Source organism: Pistacia vera, unplaced genomic scaffold (assembly GCF_008641045.1).
Source record: "Pistacia vera cultivar Batoury unplaced genomic scaffold, PisVer_v2 Contig190, whole genome shotgun sequence".
Taxonomy (NCBI): domain Eukaryota; kingdom Viridiplantae; phylum Streptophyta; class Magnoliopsida; order Sapindales; family Anacardiaceae; genus Pistacia; species Pistacia vera.
Window position 1 is genome coordinate 2,832,294 of NW_022195991.1, and position 20,410 is coordinate 2,852,703.

Here is a 20,410-nt window from a genome sequence, read left to right on the forward strand (position 1 = left end):
ATTTCCTGAGCAGTGTTAATTGAATTAAATCTCAACCATTCCCCTAATACCTAAAAACTGTACCATAAGTAGTTGAGACCTATTAATAATAGAAAGCTAGAGAGATTATCACTAAGGTTGTGTTTGCTCAAGTCAAGACTATTATATTATTGGGAATATCATAGTAATTGAGAGACAAATTATTTTAAAGATTATTGAGAATATTTAGAAAAATATGTTGGGTTATGTTGAAAAAAATTAGAAGGTATGTTATATTGATATATTTGGTTGGGAGAAATAAATAGGTGGGTATGTAATATAGATTATTAAATTACCCTCATTTTTAAATATTATTTTTATTATTATTTTTTGAATCATTTCTTTTAACCCCCTATATTTGAGATTTTGCTAAAACACTTCAGCAACATAAAAGTTTAATTTCTAATAAAATCATTCCACCCACCCTAAGCCATAGCCGCCCCCTGACAGCAGTGACAAGAGCAATGCACAACCGATTGGATTTAGCCGTTGGTGCATCGATTTGGTCATCGTTAACTGCTAAAATCAACAGATCTGGCTAAAAACACCAGATCAACGCATGACCAACCAGTTTGAACCAGTCGTGCACCGGTGGTGGTGGCCATATCCCATCACCAGTCTTGGGTAATTTTTTTCAAGTTCAAGGGTATTTATGTCCTAAAAATTTTGTTTATAAAGATAAAATAGTTCATAAATTGTTTTCAAAATAAAAGCATTATTATCCAAAATTTTTAATAGTTAACAGTAAAATTGTAATAAAATTAAGATTATAAAATAATCTTAAAATACCTAAGAAAATAGTAATATCCAGATTACCTCCTATATAACCAACTATAATTACTATTGGTTTTGAAAGATTATTAGAATCTTAAATTATTTATTAATCAATCATGATAATCTAACTAATATAAGATAACTTAGCTCAATAATCCGGATAACACCCAACCAAATGCCTCCTATGGTCAAAATTATGTTTATTTTTAAAATGTTAATCATAAAACCTTAAACTAAAAAATTATAAAATAAAAGGGAAAAACTTATTAAAATTATTAGATAAAATTAGGTTAACGTGGTGGTTAGTGATGAGTTTTATAAAATCTAGGCTCATTATTGATAAGGGTAGCGTACTTAGGTTTATTAATATAATATAGGGGTGGTTAATGAATAATTATTTATATTATTTTTTATCACATGATTAATATGGAAGGAATCTGTGGAGGAATCATATCTTTTCTTAATGTGAACGAAACTACAAAACAAAATTATTTTGTTAACAATAGGAAAATTATTTATTGTTAATTTTGACAAAAGCAAGTAGGTTCATATTTGAAGTAAACGACTTTTTCCCACGCAAAAAATAGCTTAATAACACTTCCCACCTTTAAACTTTTAAAATACTGCTTTTCCACTCAAAACACAAATCTGTTAGTAATTTTTATTGTGAAAAAGGGTAAGATGGTCAAAACTAGTTAAAAGGAAGGGCAAAATAGTCATATTATCATTTTAGCCAGAAACCTTTCCAAACCGTAACTGCCGATTTAGGCGGTTTGACATGATTTTAGCGCTGTTGATCAATGTCGACTTCACCCTCAGCTTCCCCATCATTCACTCACAAAAACCCTTCACTTTCCCACCACACCGAGCACGCCAATCGCTGGTCTTTTTCTTCGCATGACCGTTGAGCTACCAGGCCAGATTCCGGTCGATTTGGTTGCCGAAAATTCCACTTGAGCCACTTGCAACATCAGAAACACCTCCTCTCTAAAAGCCCCATCATCCTAAACCTTGGTTGTTCACTATTCATCTGACGCCAACCATTCAACAAAAGGACTAAACCACTGTCATGGGCAATTGGAGAGCTATCACAGTCCAAATTGTTAGGGCTATTGAAGAGGAATGACCGATGATTCGTTTGATGGTAGATGGTTAGATTGTGATGGTTGGAGCATTGTTTTTAAAAATTGGACTAGAGGGCAACCCACTCTGATGGTCGGGTCATGGNATATTTATGCTGGAATCAAGCAATTATTGATTTACAATTATTTGATTGATTATTGTAATATTTTGTAATTAAGACCTTATTACATTTCCTTTACTGTATTATTACATTACCTTTATTGTATTCAAAACCACTATATAAATTGGCTGATGTACTCATTACAATACAAGAAATATACATAAAAATCATAGTCTTTTATTATCTCTTTTCTTGACATTCTTCGACACTGTTTTAGTCACTTTGTCAAGCTTCCATCCATTGGCATTCTTCGGCAGTGTTCTGCCTCTTCTGCCTTCCTTCCAGCTCAAACTTTGACATGGTATCAGAACTAATCTTTGCTTCCTCTACAATCCTCTCTAAGCCATTGTTTCTAACTTGCAAAACAAGGCAGTAGGATTAGATTTTTTTTTTTTCAAACATCACAAAATGGACCCAACCAAAACACTCATTGAACCAGACTTAGAGTCCACAGCCATAAATGAAGGCCCACACAACCAAACTAATCCCACCCCTCCAACAGGCCCAAACATCCACACTGGTCCAAACCATCCACCAAAGCCCAACCAACAACCTGGATTCAACTTTCAACCTGACCTATTTCTATTCGGGTTTATAGGTCAGAACCCTAGCCCGACGGGTCAAAATCCCTACCCAATCTTCCAAATTCTTCCAACCTCCACCGATCGACCGGAACTAGGGGACGCCTTTTTTTCACCAGTTTCCGATGGCTCTGAGCTTGTGCTCGTCAAACAGCCATTAGCCGGATCTCAAAATTATGCCACTTGGGCCAGAGACTTCCGGCGAGCTCTGGTAACCAAAAATAAGGAAGGGTTCATCGATGGGACCCTTCCCCAACCCACTGAACCACATCTTTCCCCACACTGGATTCGGTGCAACACTCTCGTTCGCTCCTGGATCAGCAACTCCCTAGCCCAGGAGATTGCTATCGGCTTGCCTCAAACAGAGAATGCACATGAAATGTGGACCAACATCCTAGAGATGTATAGTGCTGGTTTCTAGTATTGAATGATTGGATTTCTATTCCATCGGTTTCAATCTGTGTCTGCTATAGCGGATTCATGCTGCTGGTAGGATGAATTTCCTGTCATTTTCTCAAAAAGATATCATTAGGAGGTTGTTGGTGTTGTTAAAGAATATCTCAGAAAGAGAGTCAAGTTACCGAACCAAGCATAAAGCATTCTTCTAACCTTCACAAGCGGAGAATATATCTTCTTTCAAATGAGACCTTATATAAGTCGGGCAAGTCATCAATCAACTGGGATAGATTCATTCCTTTCGGAAACCTTACTAGATCTCGCAAAGATTTTTACTTTGCATAAAAATCTTCTTGAAATCAAACAACACAACCTACCAGTCACCGCTTATTTTAATTGCCTTTCGGCGATTTGGAACGAGCTCGATGTTGTTAAAGAACCGCTTGAAGGGCCCTCCACAATTCTTCACCAGATCAAGCACCTGAAAGATCAAAACAGGTTAATCCATTTTTTGATTGGTTTCAATGACAGTTTTTTGGCTTTTCGAACACAAATGTTGGCTACATCACCAGCGCCATCTCTCCGGTGCACCTACCAATTGGCTGTGCAAGATGAAAGCCAGAGATTGGCTTCGTCTAAATCCCAACCCAATACTGAAGCTGCTGCTTTCACAGTCCACCCACAAAGACTACAGACTGGACCATCGGAGATGAAACATGGAAATGAAAAAGGGAGGCTAGGGCAATCTAAAAGGGAAAGCAATGTTTTATATGGAGGAGTGAACGGCCCAGATCTCATCTCCTTATCCAATGGCTCACAATCAAATGGGTTCTTTGGGCTTAATAACGGTTTGGGCTCAAATTTGGTTGCTAGCCCAAATTCCAGAAATGGCCTAAGTTTTACAGCTGGCCCAAATTTGGGAAATAGCCCAGCACACTCCACCAATTTTAATTCCTCTCATGGACCATTCAAGTCCAACTAAAATAGTTATTGCGATTTTTGCAAACAGAGAAACCACACGAGAGACACCTGTTGGAAATTACATGGCTGCCACCAAAACCAACGGCCTGGATTTGCCATTGCTAATCAAGTAAGTCACCCTATCGCTTCTGGAAATAATGCCGCGGTCCCTATGTTCAGCCAAGAACAGTATCACCAGATCCCGCAGATGCTAAATCAAAGTCCGCAGGCCAATACAACATCCTATGCAGGTACATCTTTTTGTTCCAATATTACAAAAGAAAATTTTTGGATAATTGATTCAGGGGTCAGTGACCACATCGTTTGCGATCCCAAACATTTTTCCCACACATCCCCTATACCCTACACACCAGTCTGCATGCCAAATGGTACACATGCACTAGCCACCCAATTAGGAACTGTTCATCTCAATAAACATTTAATCCTTCATAATGTCTTGTTAGTTCCTGCTTTCCGTTTCAATCCCATCTCTGTTTCCAAACTATGTCAAGATAATGTCTGTGTATTAAATTTTTTTCTTAACAAATGACCATTTGATTGGGAATCTAACGGGCTCGGGTAAAGTTCACCAAGGTCTTTATTATTGGATAGGTGCCTCTGATGCTAAAAACTTAATGTCTTGTATTACTGAAAATAAAAGTTCTATTTTTAATACAAACATTAATAAAACTTCTTTTATTTTGCATCAACGTCTAGGTCATAGTGTATCTATTCCTCACCCCAATTGTCCTATTTGTCCTCTTGTAAAACAGTCCTGCACAAAATTTCCCAAACACACGCATTCCACCACCTGTAAATTTTCCTTAGTTCATATGGACATATGGGGTCCATATCACACAGCCAATCACGATGACTCTAGATATTTTCTTACCATTGTTGATGATTACTCTCGGGGAACCTGGGTATACCTCATGCAATCTAAAACACAGACACTCACTCACATCAGACATTTTTTGTCCATGGTCAAAACCCAATTTGATTTTTCGGTTCAACGAATTCGAACTGATAATGCTAGGGATTTTTTCAACACTCAATGTTCGGACATTTTTTCCTTTCTTGGTATTATCCATGAAAGCTCTTGTGTCTATACCCCTCAACAAAATGACATAGTTGAACGGAAACATCGACATCTTTTAGAGGTTACCCATGCCCTCAAACACCAAGCCAACATCCCTATCACCCTTTGGGGCAAATGTGTGGTCACGACCACCTACCTGATCAATAGGATGTTGAGTTGAGTTTTAGATGGCAAGACACCCTATGAAGTTCTTTTTGGTAAACCACCAATAATTGATCATCTCCGAGTAGTTGGGTGTTTATGCTACTCTATAAATTTAAGAGGGCATGATAAATTTTCTCCTCGGGCTATTTCATGTGTTTTTATGGGTTACCCAATGCATCAGAAAGGTTATCGGCTATATGATATCACCTCAGGGAAATTCCTAGTTTCTAGGGATGTGGTTTTTCATGAAGATTCCTTTCCTTTTTTAGACAGGTCCCTTTCTAATGAATCTTTGCAGTCTCCACTTTTTTTAAAAGATCCTTCAGCAGCGGAACTATCAGGACCCTATTATACCATGCATCCCATTCATGATATGGGACCCTCCAAGTCAACCTCAAAACCAGCTTCCTAATCCATCTCCAGAGAACCAGCTTCCCACTCCACCTCCACTGGACAATACTCCTATTGTTCTTGTACCTCCTCAGAGACATTCCACAAGGGTCACTCGCCCACCTGTTTGGATAGCAGATTATGTCCACCCTACCATCCAGACTACCACAGGTACTACTTACCTTACTTCCAACTATGTTACCTATGATCGACTATCTCCTGGCCACAGGATTTGTATCAATCAGATTTTCGCCCAACAAGAGCCTTCTTGTTACTCTGACGCTGTTCCCCATATACATTGGCGTCAGGCCATGGTTGATGAACTCAATGCTCTCTCTCAGAATCATATATGGGATCTTGTTCCATGTCCTTCTCACAGGAAACCCATTGGTTGCAAATGGGTTTCCATGATCAAGCACTGTGCTGATGGATTCATTGAGCCCTACAAGGCTCGTCTCGTTGCTAAAGGTTTCACCCAAAGAGAAGGTTTAGATTACCAAGACATCTTTTCTCCAGTAGCCAAGCATGTCACTGTTTGGGCTTTCTTGTCCATTGCTGCCATACATGACTGGCCCCTTTATCAAATGGACGTCCATAATGCCTTTCTTCATGGAGTTCTTCATGAAGAAATCTATACGGATCTTCCTCCTGGACTTCGTAGACAGGGGGAGAATATGTTCTGTTGTCTACGCAAGTCCTTATATGGTTTGAAGCAAGCATCCCGTCAATGGAACGCAAAATTCACAAAGGTTCTAATAAACATGGGATCCACTCAATCCAAGCATGACTACTCTCTCTTCACATGGCACAAAGGTACCACCTTCATTGCTCTTATTATTTATGTTGATGATATTCTAATCATTGGAAACAATGAGGATGGCATTCACACCCTAAAAGAGCATCTCAACAAACATTTCCGTATAAAAGATTTGGGGGAGCCAAAGTATTCTTGGGCATTGAGATTGCATGTTCCACGGTAGGTATTTCTCAAAGGAAATATGTTTTAGAACTTGTGTCCGATTCTGGTTTATCAGCATGGAAACCTAACATCATTCTTATGGAACAAATTATCAAACTCACATCACAGCAATATGACTATGAGACAGCCTCTTCAGAAAATGATCCTTTGTTACAAGACCCATCTCCTTATCAAAGACTCGTAGGAAGACTCATCTATCTCACCATGAGAAGGCCTGACATAAGTTATGCAGTCCATATACTAAGTCAGTTCATGCATGGATCAAAACAATCTCATATGGATGCAACGATCAAGGTACTTAAGTATTTAAAAGGATGTCCTGGATTTGGACTCCTTTTACCTCGAGATGGGAATTTTGACATCACAGCATACTGTGATTCAGATTGGGGTACCTATCTTATGACTAGAACGTCTCTTATAGGATTTTGCATTAAAATTGGAGGATCCCTTATATCATGGAAAACAAAAAGGCAATCAACAATATCACTTTCCTCAGTTGAAGCAGAATATAGAGCAATGGCAAAAACAACTTGTGAGATTGTCTGGATTCTTGGATTATTCAAAGATGTAGCAGTGAAAATAGGAAAACCAGTCACTTTATACTGCGATAACAAAGCTGCTAATGATATCGGGGCAAATCCAGTTTTCTATGAAAGAACCAAACATATAGAAATTGACTGTCATTTCGTCAGGGAGAAAATTCAGGAAGGGATTATCAGGACTATGCACATACGAACATCGGAACAACCAGCAGACATATTCGCGAAGCCTTTATGTAGTCGTCAGCATTCTTACTTACTACACAAGCTTGGGGTTTTCGACATCTACAAACCACCAACTTGAGGGGGAGTGATGAAATATGGAATGCTGAAGATATTTATGCTGGAATCAAGCAATTATTGATTTACAATTATTTGATTGATTATTGTAATATTTTGTAATTAAGACATCCTACTTTTAGAGGTTGACGATGATTTCTGAAACTTAAAAGATAACTTTTTACTACTTTCAAACTAGATGCTTCACTTGTATTAGGGTAAGCATTAAGGGAAAATGAAAAATTCGAGACTAAAGCAATCAAAGTTCAGTTTACTGATAATACCTTTTAGTACATCGGCATGGCAGTGAGGTAATTTGTGACCAACTTGGAGGCGTGATCTCTGTCCAGTTCTTTACTTCGGAAATTGACGTCATCATCTGAAACGGCGGCACGTTTGAGAGCCGACGACTTGAGGTTTTGAGGCAATGAGAGGCCGAAGAGAGAGGAGGAGCTTTTGAGTCAGCGAAATCGAGGACGTGAGCTCCAGTGAGGACGTGGCGTCGGGTCCGGCAGTGCGAGAGGAAGAGAGTGATCGGAGGTGGGTACCGTCGACGAGCTTCAAACCTCCTTCGGACATTTTGAGAGTGATGGGGTATTAAGTTTTGAGTTTTAGGACAGTGAAACTAAATTGAACTGGTCTGTGTTGTGGTAAAAACACTTTGTTTGTTTGGCACTTTGATTTCAACAGAATTTCATTGCCATTTGTTTCTTATTTCATTTTTCTTTGAAAGTTATATTTTTTAAATGGTAAGTTTTGATTTTTGTTTTCTTCTTGAAGAAAATCACCATTGACATTAAAGTCAGAAATTACAGCCTTCATAATTTTCATAAATCAAAATTAATATAACCTTTTTTTAATTTTTTTTTTATAACTAACGTGTTCGAATCATTTACACTACCTTAACTACTTATTGGACTTAAACTACTGATTAGATAAAACTTCAATACCACTTCAATTAGCAATCGAGAATAGATTCACTTAAGGTTTCTTGAGTAATACACTCAAGTCTCATTGAACAGTGGTCATCCAGAGGTTGTTATTAATAAAACCTTTTAGTCACCAAAATTTTGACAAAATGTAGGATGAGGATGACTATTCTTAACTTGTCATTATAATTGTTTTGCTTCAACATTCGTAGGTTTTGAGTTGTTTTCATTTAAAGTAGAAACATTTTCTTAGGAAATAAGGAAACAAAACACAATTTACCAGAAATACAAAACAGGGTAAGGGCAGGTTGTGTAATTATGCTAACTAAGGCCAAAGTAACCCAGACTAGGGCTTGTGCCTTGGTGGGACCAATGGCTTATGTATGATGGGTCCCGTTATAGTCTTTCCCGTTCTAACGCGTTTACGGCATTGATTTTCTCAAAGTTGCCTGGATTACGTGGACCCAAGCCCACAGTATTAACGTGATCACGGGGCCACAATGCAGGCTTCATCAACGATCTCTTCAATAGGTGGTCTTTGCTTAATCTCAAAGATAAGGGATCTATTGTATTTTGCTTAACTTTAGGTGAATAGATTCTCCTTGCCTGGTAATATGGTACTTTGTGTATCCTTTGATTTATATGTACCCAAAGTTATCAAAAAAGTTAAAAGGTTTTTAATAAATTTGGATGTTTTAATACTTTATGAAATAAATTAACAATCACTACGAGGGTAATAATATTTTATTTGTTACGTATATTTTTTTTTTCAAATTACAATATTTTATTATAAGCTTGTATTCAACGTTACGATTCATGTTTTACTAAATTTATGTGTAATATTCTAAGTTTATGTTTTGTTTTTAGCTATTGCCATTAAGATGCTGGTCATAGCTTAAGATAGATGGTTAGATTATTAGATCCCAAATTCTCATTTTGGATGTACCCTTCTAAACCGGCATTTGAAATTAGTTAATTTAATCTATTTGAATTATGTGCTCAAGTACGTAATGCCTTTTGAAAATTCTTACTTAGATGATATTACGATTGAATTAGTCAAAAATAACATAAACATATAGTAATGCTGATGCATGCCCTATTTATTAATAAGAGAAAACCATCTGTGATTCACCCCACCAATTGTATATGTACTTAAGCCTAAAGGACTCCCTTCCTATCGGTCAGTCTTTAGATTAAACTTCCTTTGAGTTAGTTCTAACATTGTGTTTTCATTGAGAGTTGGGTTACAAATGCTTACCTATAGGCTAGATTAATTAAGATACGATGCTCTCTCCTTGGATGGGGTGTTGCATCAAATACTTATAGGTAAAGCCATCCAAAGGTCAGACCAATTTTTTGGTTGTGCTCTTCATGACTTAAGTTTAACAAATATCTATAATAAATTTAAGAACAAAAATATATTCTTGGGCTCTTCTTGGGCTAAGTTCTAACAAATTCCATGATAAATATTAAGACACGAAAATTCCAGAAGGTGCTACATCGAATAACTTATAGGTAGTAAACTGCAAAGGTCGGAGAAGTCTTTAGGTTAGCCCTTCCTTGGACTTAAGTTCAACAAATATCTATGATAAATATTAAGAAAGAGGAAACATTCATATTATTACATTTGATGATGTGGATGACATAATACCGTGTGGTATTTTAGATTTTTTTTTTCCAGATCAAAATCTGTAACATTGCTGAATTAACATGTATTTAATATCATGCTAGTAATATATTTTGTAAAAAAATTTCAACTTATAATTAACAAGATCAAAACTGAGTTTTTAAACCATCTGAACATCACCAAGAGACCTTGAAGTGGCATATGAAAACTCATCCGCATCATAAATAGAATGGTTCTTAGAATTCTGAAATCTCATCCCATCACCAAACAACGCAAAAGCTTCTTCCCCATGCCACCTCATCGCCAATTTGCAGTTCCTCCTCAGTCATTCTAAGCGGCACTATTGCCCGATCAACCAACAATAAGGCTCGTCTGTAGAATGTTCAAGCATATTACAAACGCAAGCCCGCTACTTGAATTCCCATTTGCTTGAATCCTGCTGAAGTTCTACCGTTTTGAAGTCCGTATGCTAGCCCAATGTACTTCTCCCAATCGGGCACCATGTAGAAGAGGTGACATAATTTGGGTACGGCAAAAACCCGGTAGGATGCCGCCTAGGGTTCCGGTGAGGGCGTGAGTATGGATGAGGGCCATCGGATCATCGACGAGTTGTAAAATTTAACTTGTTATGTAGCACCATCATAGTGTACCATGGTACACTTCCTGAGATTACCATTAGAATTGGCCCCCCTTGTACAACTCCTGTTCATGTCACATTGTTAATTAAACATTAACTAAAACTTTTAATATTTAAACAATAACTTATTTTGAATTTTTATTCACAATCACTAATATAAAACTTTTAAAATTTATTGATAATATTTTTGTTCAATACAATTATAATTTTTTAAATATATGGTACAACAAATAAGGAAATCATACCAACGTAAGGAAACCCATAAAAAATCATAAATTTATAAACTTAAATTAAATTAAATCCTAAATAGAATATGATTCATGAGGTAACAAAGAATTTTCCCATACAAAAACCTTAATTCATTAGTTGTATAAAATGCGTTTTATTTATTTTGATTTAAATTTCATTTATTTTGCTTTAGGGATACTTACTGGATGTGGAATTCAAGTTGTAATGATGGGCTTATTTGCAATCTAAAATTTCGTTTAGTTTCTTTTTAGACTCAATATTGGATTGGGTAAAATGTTTTCAATATGTTTTTGTATTTAAATTATTTGAGGGGGTAATTGCAAATATTTAAAAATTCTGGGTCCAAGCGGGCCCGCCTTGGGCATACATTGGCTCTGCCAGAATAATAATCATAATTATTTTATCTGAGGTAATTGAGGATTTGGATCGTGAGGGTAATAAAGTAAATTGACCTGCAGCAGGAGTAATGCAAACGAGACCAGTGATCATGCCCTGAACAGCGCCAATGACAGAAGGCTTTCCAAAGAAGAAATAATCAAGGAGGAGCCACGTCAGCAGGCTAGTAGCAGTGCATACGTGGGTGTTAAGAACCAGAGATGCATCTGCACTGACAGCAAAGGTGCTCCCCGTTAAATCCACCTCCACCCCATCCAAAGTAAGCCTGCACCTGCAAGCATCATAATAATATTGTTTGGCGGGAACATCTCTCGATCCTTGTCGGCTCTCGGCCCCCCTACAGAAGTATTTTTTTTTTTTGTAAAAAAATTTTCAAATGACGTTATATGCTATTTATGATATCATATATAATCTTTCTGTTTTTTATATAAATTAATATCATTTTTTTTTTAAATGGACTCTTATTAATGGTTGTAAGTAATATGTATTCTATGCAGTGCCCAAATTTTAAAAAGAGTAATGCTATTGACTCCCCATATTTTACTCGTTAGACATCAATTATTATTAATTTTTTAATTACAATTTATCATTATTCGTTTATAAATTATTAATAAGACATAAAATAGTTATAAGTATGTAAAAAATTTATTTCCTCTTTTAACTATAAACCCTAATTTAATAAACCTTAATTTATTTTTACCAATAAAATAATTTATGAAATTGAAGAATTTGATCTAGATCATGTAATTACTAAATTCTTTGCTTTATTTTTTCTTTTTAATTTTTCTATACTTTTTTCTTCTTTTGCATTTCCCAAAATTTATAAACTAATGCATTAAATTTCTTAATGTTATTCTTTGTTCTTGGAAAGTAAACTATATTAGTGAATTTTATCTTTATCATTACATTCAAACAAGAAGCATAAAAATATTAAAAATAAATAAAGCGGTATTTTGAAAATAGGTGGTTTATTAAAGACATTTACATATTCAAACATTTTAATGAGACGAAAGATAAAATGGGGAGGGCCAATAGCATCACTCTTTTTAGAATATTAAAATTTATACAAATTTCAAAAACTCCATAAAATTATACGTAAACTTCCTAAAAATATAAAAACCTTACACATGAGAGTATTTATACTTTTTAAAAAATTGTTGGACTTGTGACTTAACTTCTCAGTGGGTGAATAATATTAACCTTTTCGATATAATAATATATTAAAAGAATGTCTTTTGATATAAGGTAAAAATGATATTGTTTGTATAGGTAATAAATGAATTATGTATTTTATAAAAAAGGCGGATGGTGAATATGGGGCTTGGTTTTGGAAATTCTTGACAATTCATTATATGAAGCGGAGTTAATAACTTTTTCCACCAAAATATAGTATATTAACGATTTTTCCTTTCATAAACTTTTAAAATATATTTTTATTATTAATTTATATTTCAATTAAATGAGAATAATTCGTTCAAATATTAGGACTTTTAAAAAGAAGACCATAATCTTTTGAGGGTGAATATTGAATTTTGGTGATTAGGGTTGATTATAATTTGACTTGGGAGGGTAACTATACAAACATAATCGCTCGATTGTTGCGATTGACAAGGTCAACGGAAGTAGGGTTTAGAGATTTTGGTGATGATGATCGGAAAGAGAAAGATGGTGATATGATATTGCAACGATATCGAAACAGAAATGGAATATAAATTTGGTAATAAATTGTATTTAAAATTCGTATATAAATTTGACAATTGTGATTTTCGCTTACCCAATAAGATCAGTGAAACAGCGGACACCAACGAAACATGAATAACATATCCACCAGCAAAATCAATAACTCCAAGTTTCGCCAGCCACCATCAGGGCACCAAATGCTAAACGCCGCAATCGTATACGAACATGTAGCCATAATGGCACAAACAGTATCCACGCACGAAAGTTCATTCTCCCCAGCAGCGCCCCGGCGATCAAAATCAATGTAATGCAAGCAAATACGCCCTGGAAGAGCACCATTGTCGCCGTCGGAAAGTACCTAGAAACGCTTGCCCTAGCAGGAACTTCTCGTCCAATGCAACCGCAGGTTTCCTAGAAAAGCCACGAGCTTATCGCCAAACGACATGCGGAAACCCCATCCCACCCAGCAGACAATGACCATTGCGAAGGCGTAGAAGCCTGAAAGCTGCATTTATCGCCCATTTCTTCTTTACCATGCTGCCGTAGAGGATGACTAGGCCTGGAATGCTTTGCAGGCCGACTAGTGTGGCCGCCGTGATTGCCATGCGTTGTCTCCCTATTCAACCACCCTGGCTCGCCTCATCGGGTAAAGATTCTTCGGCAGCTGCTCCATTGTTCAATCTCAATAAGGGTTTACTTTGTTGTGCTAATAGGTATGAATAGAATACGTCCACTTTGAGGTTTAAGTTTAGAAATGAATGGACAGAAAGGAATAAAATGGCTTGTATGTTTTTCAGGCCGGCCATTACGCATGTCGGCTTGAACTTTCTTTAGAATTACCAGATTATATCTGATTTGACAAGCTTTCGGCAACAGGCCAATTATGAGAAGTCACCAAGAATTAAATAAACGGAGAAGGAGTTTTATGATGTACATGGAATTTGTGTCGTTTATTTATATGTTTTCAATTGATCGAAAGAGTATGGTTAACATCACACTTTTGTCAAGCTAATTAATGAATTGTGAAGAGTCACTTCACTTGATGTCTCTTTCTTTCTAATGCCGGCATGCTGATTGAGCGTGGCTATGGCCTGCGCGATCTTCTTGCCATTTTGACTTTAGTTCGTTATATAGTGTACTGGTTAAATCAGTAGAAATGTGTGCTTGTAATCGGGCATATAATATTAACTTAATATAACTTACTGATAATAGTATCAATCAGTGCACATAGGGATAGTAATAACGAAAATGTCGATTTTTTGAGACTCGAGCAGCACGAGAATTTTATACATGTATACTCTTGATTTTCTGATATTATAACAACACCAACTTTTTGTTGTCTAGCATATTTTGAAAACTTTAACGGTAAATTTGAAACAAAAAAAGACCTGGAAATGCAACAATCAGAAAAAGACAGTATCATGGTGTAAAAGAATTGTATTAATAAATGTTGAGTTTTTAAATCAACTGGAAATACGTAATTCTTGAAGAAATTCGAAGGGTTTGTAATAAACCGATATTTTGATGAAATATGGAATGCTGAAGATTTTATGCTGGAATCAAGCATTATTGATTTACAATATTTGATTGATTATTGTAATATTTTGTAATTAAGACCTTTTACATTTCCTTTACTGTATTATTACATTACCTTTATGTGTATTCAAAACCACTATATAAATTGGCTGATGTACTCATTACAATACAGAAATATACATAAAAATCATAGTCTTTTATTATCTCTTTTCTTGACATTCTTCGACATGTTTTAGTCACTTTGTCAAGCTTCCTCATTGGCATTCTTCGGCAGTGTTCTGCCTCTCTTGCCTTCCTTCCAGCTCAAACTTTGACATGGTATCAGAACTAATCTTGCTTCCTCTACAATCCTCTCTAAGCCATTGTTTCTAACTTGCAAAACAAGGCAGTAGGATTAGATTTTTTTTTTTTTCAAACACACAAAATGCCCCAACCAAAACACTCATTGAACCAGACTTAGAGTCCACAGCCATAAATGAAGGCCCACACACCAAACTAATCCCACCCCTCCAACAGGCCCAAACATCCACACTGTCCAAACCATCCACCAAAGCCCAACCAACAACCGGGATTCAACTTTCAACCTGACCTATTTCTATTCGGTTTATAGGTCGAACCCTAGCGACGGGTCAAAATCCCTACCCATCTTCCAAATTCTTCCAACCTCCACCGATCGACCGGAACTAGGGGACGCCTTTTTTCACCAGTTTCGTGGCTCTGAGCTTGTGCTCAAACAGCCATTAGCCGATCTCAAATTATGCCACTTGGGCCAGAGACTTCCGGCGAGCTCTGTACCAAAAATAAGGAAGGGTTCATCGATGGACCCTTCCCCAACCCACTGAACCACATCTTTCCCCACACTGGATTCGGTGCAACACTCTCGTTCGCTCCTGGATCAGCAACTCCCTACCCAGGATATTGCTATCGGCTTGCCTCAAACAGAGAATCCATGAAATGTGACCAACATCCTAGAGATGTATAGTGCTGGTTTCTAGTATTGAATGATTGGATTTCTATTCCATCGGTTTCAATCTGTGTCTGCTATAGCGGATTCATGCTGCTGGAGGATGAATTTCCTGTCATTTTCTCAAAAAGATATCATTAGGGGTTGTTGTTGTTGTTAAAGAATATCTCAGAAGAGTCAATTACGCAACCAGCATAAAGCCTTCTAACCTTCACAAGCGGAGAATATATCTTCTTTCAAATGAGACCTTAATAAGTCGGGCAAGTCATCAATCAACTGGGATAGATTCATTCCTTTCGGAAACCTTACTAGATCTCGCAAGATTTTTACTTTGCATAAAAATCTTCTTGAAATCAAACAACACAACCTACAGTCACGCTTATTTAATTGCCTTTCGGCGATTTGGAACGAGCTCGATGTTGTTAAAGAACCGCTTGAAGGGCCCTCCACAATTCTTCACGCATCAAGCACCTGAAAGATCAAAACAGGTTAATCCATTTTTGATTGGTTTCAATGACAGTTTTTGTGCTTTTCGAACACAAATGTTGGCTACATCACCAGCGCCATCTCTCCGGTGCCCTACCAATTGGCTGCAAGATGAAAGCCAGAGATTGGCTTCGTCTAAATCCCACCCAATACTGAAGCTGCTGCTTTCACAGTCCACCCACAAAGACTACAGACTGGACCATCGGAGATAACATGGAAATGAAAAAGGAGGCGCTAGGGCACTAAAAGGGAAAGCAATGTTTTATATGGAGGAGTGAACGGCCCAGATCTCATCTCCTTATCCAATGGCTCACAATCAAATGGGTTCTTTGGGCTTAATAACGGTTTGGGCTCAAATTTGGTTGCTAGCCCAAATTCCAGAAATGGCCTAAGTTTTACAGCTGCCCATTTGGGAAATAGCCCAGCACACTCCACCAATTTTAATTCCTCTATGGACCATTCAAGTCCAACTAAAATGTTATTGCGATTTTTGCAAACAGAGAAACCACACAGAGACACTGTTGAAATTACATGGCTGCCACCAAAACCAACGGCCTGGATTTGCCATTGCTAATCAAGTAAGTCACCCTATCGCTTCTGGAAATAATGCCGCGGTCCCTATGTTTCAGCCAAGAACAGTATCACCAGATCCCGCAGATGCTAAATCAAAGTCCGCAGGCCAATACAACATCCTATGCAGGTACATCTTTTTGTTCCAATATTACAAAAGAAAATTTTTGGATAATTGATCAGGGGTCAGTGACCATCGTTTGCGATCCCAAACATTTTTCCCACACATCCCCTATACCCTACACACCGTCTGCATGCCAAATGGTACACATGCACTAGCCACCCATTAGGAACTGTTCATCTCAATAAACATTTAATCCTTCATATGTCTTGTTGTTCCTGCTTTCCGTTTCAATCCCATCTCTGTTTCCAAACTATGTCAAGATAATGTCTGGTTTAAATTTTTTTCTTAACAAATGACCATTTGATTGGGAATCTAACGGGCTCGGGTAAAGTTCACCAAGGTCTTATTTTGGATAGGTGCCTCTGATGCTAAAAACTTAATGTCTTGTATTACTGAAAATAAAGTTCTATTTTTAATACAAACATTAATAAAACTTCTTTTATTTTGCACAACGTCTAGGTCATAGGTATCTATTCCTCACCCAATTGTCCTATTTGTCCTCTTGTAACAGTCCTGCACAAAATTTCCCAAACACACGCATTCCACCACTGTAAATTTTCCTTAGTTCATATGGACATATGGGGTCCAATCACACAGCCAATCACGATGACTCTAGATATTTTCTACCATTGTTGATGATTACTCTCGGGGAACCTGGGTATACCTCATGCATCTAAACACAGACACTCACTCACATCAGACATTTTTTGTCCATGGTCAAAACCCAATTTGATTTTTCGGTTCAACGAATTCGAACTGATAATGCTAGGGATTTTTCACACTCAATGTTCGTTGAAGCCGCTGGTTCATTTCCACCAGGTGCCGGGGCCGGGGGATCCTGGCAAGTGGTGATTCCTTCCAAAGCACTTTTGGAATTTCAACCTGTAAAGGGTGGCCAGGTCACAGGTGGGGCTTCTGGCATGTGGTATGCCCTCATTCTTAACAAAAATCATTTGTTCAACATTTGGTAGCAAACATACTTAATTTTATGCATACTTTGTCAAGTCTTTTGGGACCCTGCAGCTCCACTCTTTTGTATGTGGGGACATGTATGATATAACAGAGAGCCACTGAGAAAATTTAATCCTAATGAATTGCGTAACCTATCAGACCACACAAAGGCCTCAAATTTGCATTTATAGTTTACAACATTGATATATATATGTATATATGATAGAAATAGCATTAGTATATGCTGATGTTAAATTGTACTTTTCATGCGTTCATTTTATGCTGAAATGGATACATATAAACATTAAAAATCAAAGGGGTGTATGAAATGCCACAAAAAGGAGGTCAGGCTGTGACAACCATTCCCTCAGTATTCAAAATCATAATAAACAGGATTGGTTTCGAGCTGCTCTGCAAATTTCTCCAGGATGTTCTTCACAAATTCCCTAAATTCATCATCCATTTTTGCAGCTGTCTTACTCTTCCTTATATCCGCAAAAACAGCATCATAGAGAAGAACCACAGCTTCGTTGGCTTCTGAAGGTGGCAAGCCATAATCTTTTCCATTTTTCTCAAGGAAACCCCTGATTATATCTATGCTTGATCGTTCATCTCCAGTGCTCTTCTTTTCCTGGAGTACCTTGTCTATGACGTCGTTCAATTGCTTCTTGTCTGCCAAAAGCTGCCATGTTTATGAAGAAGTAATTAAAAATTTACCATAAAGAACAAGATTATAAGAAATTGACCATGTCATTTCAAACTAATACAATGCAGCAATGTTTCTAAAGTAATTTCTGTTTCATCATTCTTTTAACTAGTATGGCTTTAGTAAGAATGTATTATTTTTTTCTAAAATTTATTTCTTCTGACTTTCTTACAAGGCCAACTTAAGTTAACGATTTGCAATTTTACTTCATCTTCACCAGATTGAACATTCCAGTGGTGCAGACAGAGAAGCAAGTCTGTGATCATAATTACCATATGTTCTTCTCTGTCAAAATTTTTTCAAAGCTTCTTGGAATAATTTTCCAGTAATTGTTAAAGTAAAACTGGCAGGGTAACATGGCGTTACTCAAATATCAAAGGATAGTTAAAGTATATCATTGTTTGGCAATTCCCATATAACAAATGGATCCAAAGAAACCAGTGTCTCGAGTAAATAATCTTAGGCAAATTTTGAAAAACAGTGGAATTATTAACCATAACAAGAATAAGGTTGAGATAGATTACCATTCTAAGCTTGGAACCATTAATGATCTTAATGTTACGAACGACGACAATATGCTTCTCAGCTAAGGCATCTGCTATATCTTGTAGAACATTCTGCAGTAACTGGGCGAATTGTGCTTGGCCCAACTCTTCTAGCCCCTCAGCTCCATGTTTCTTTAAGATGTCATTTATCAGAGGAAATTCTGCTCAACAGTAATTTCAGTGTATCAATTTCTATTATGAAATAAGAACAATCCTAAATAATTTACATCCAAAAAAAGGCCATCAAATTGAACCTAGAATTTGATGATAATCATGTTTCAAGGAGCTATAACAGGCATACATGGGAAATACTATTATCACTATTGCCAGAACTATAATATTGCGTACGTTCTTTGCATGAAATGCTAGATGGGAATATCGGCCTCACTTATAACTCAATGTAACATCCCAAAAATAAAACCTCTAAATTGAATTGGCAGAATAGTTTAGAACAGTTACTGACACTTAATCTAATTTCTACTATCATTAATCTATATAGAGATCTTTATCACCATACATAAAAGAGGTGAGAAAAAAGAAGATTTTTGGTACATTTTTAAAGCACTTGCTTTTACTAATATAAGTTTTAAAGCAAAAATGCTTGCTGATGCATTGAGAAAAAGAAATATTTTGACAACCTGAGCTAACTAGATTATAATAAACAATAAACAATGAAAAATGCTACTTGATCTTCAAAGTAAAATGGACCCATTTACGATCAATTCTAGCCTTTGTAAGAACATACTTAAGACAAAACAAACCTGAAAATGGAGGGACACCCAATTCAACTCCCATATGAAGAAGAGCACTGCTGATCTGAGACTTGCAAATCTTTCCCTTATCTTCAGTATCCAAATCAGTGAAGAGATTCTCAGCTAGCATGGCGAAATCATCTTCGTCTTCCAAAAACACCCTCAGTGTCTTCCCATCCAACACTGACACCAACAGCGGATCCTCTAAAACAAACATAATTCAATCATCCAACACTTTCAATCCATCAAAACACCCAAAAAAAAAATTTTTTTTTTTCTTTTCCCTGCCTAATGGTTTGATCTAATTACCAAATTTTGAAATTCATCCTACTTTTAGAGGTTGACGATGATTTCTGAAACTTAAAAGATAACTTTTTACTACTTTTCAAACTAGAGGCTTCACTTGTAATTAGGGTAAGCATTAAGGGAAAATGAAAAATTCGAGACTAAAGCAATCAAAGTTTAGTTACTGATGATAATACCTTTTAGTACATCGGCGATGGCAGTGAGGTAATTTGTGACCAACTTGGAGGCGTGATCTCTGTCCAGTTCTTTACTTCGGAAATTGACGTCATCATCTGAAACGGCGGCACGTTTGAGAGCCGACGACTTGAGGTTTTGAGGCAATGAGAGGCCGAAGAGAGAGGAGGAAGCTTTTGAGTCAGCGAAATCGAGGACGTGAGCTCCAGTGAGGACGGCGGCGTCGGAGTCCGGCAGTGTGAGAGGGAGAGAGAGTGATCGGAGAAGTTGGGTACCGTCGACGAGCGTCAAACCTCCGTCGGACATTTTGAGTGTGATGGAGTATTGAAAAAGTTTTTGAGTTTTAGGACAGTGAAGACTGGGAATTGAACTGGTC

At 36.9% G+C, this 20,410-nt stretch overlaps 1 protein-coding gene and 1 pseudogene across 1 annotated transcript; both read right to left on the reverse strand.

The window, feature by feature from the left end:
• Positions 1-10,118: 10,118 nt before the first annotated feature.
• On the reverse strand, positions 10,119-13,525 carry LOC116127239 (annotated as a pseudogene).
• Positions 13,526-17,759: 4,234 nt separating this feature from the next.
• On the reverse strand, positions 17,760-20,410 carry LOC116127363. Its single transcript, XM_031413008.1, has 4 exons — positions 20,037-20,410; positions 19,564-19,758; positions 18,782-18,963; positions 17,760-18,233 (listed from the first exon to the last, which is right to left on the reverse strand). Exons 1-4 carry the CDS (start codon positions 20,338-20,340, stop codon positions 17,919-17,921), a joined length of 996 nt encoding a protein of 331 aa, XP_031268868.1. The 5' UTR covers positions 20,341-20,410; the 3' UTR covers positions 17,760-17,918.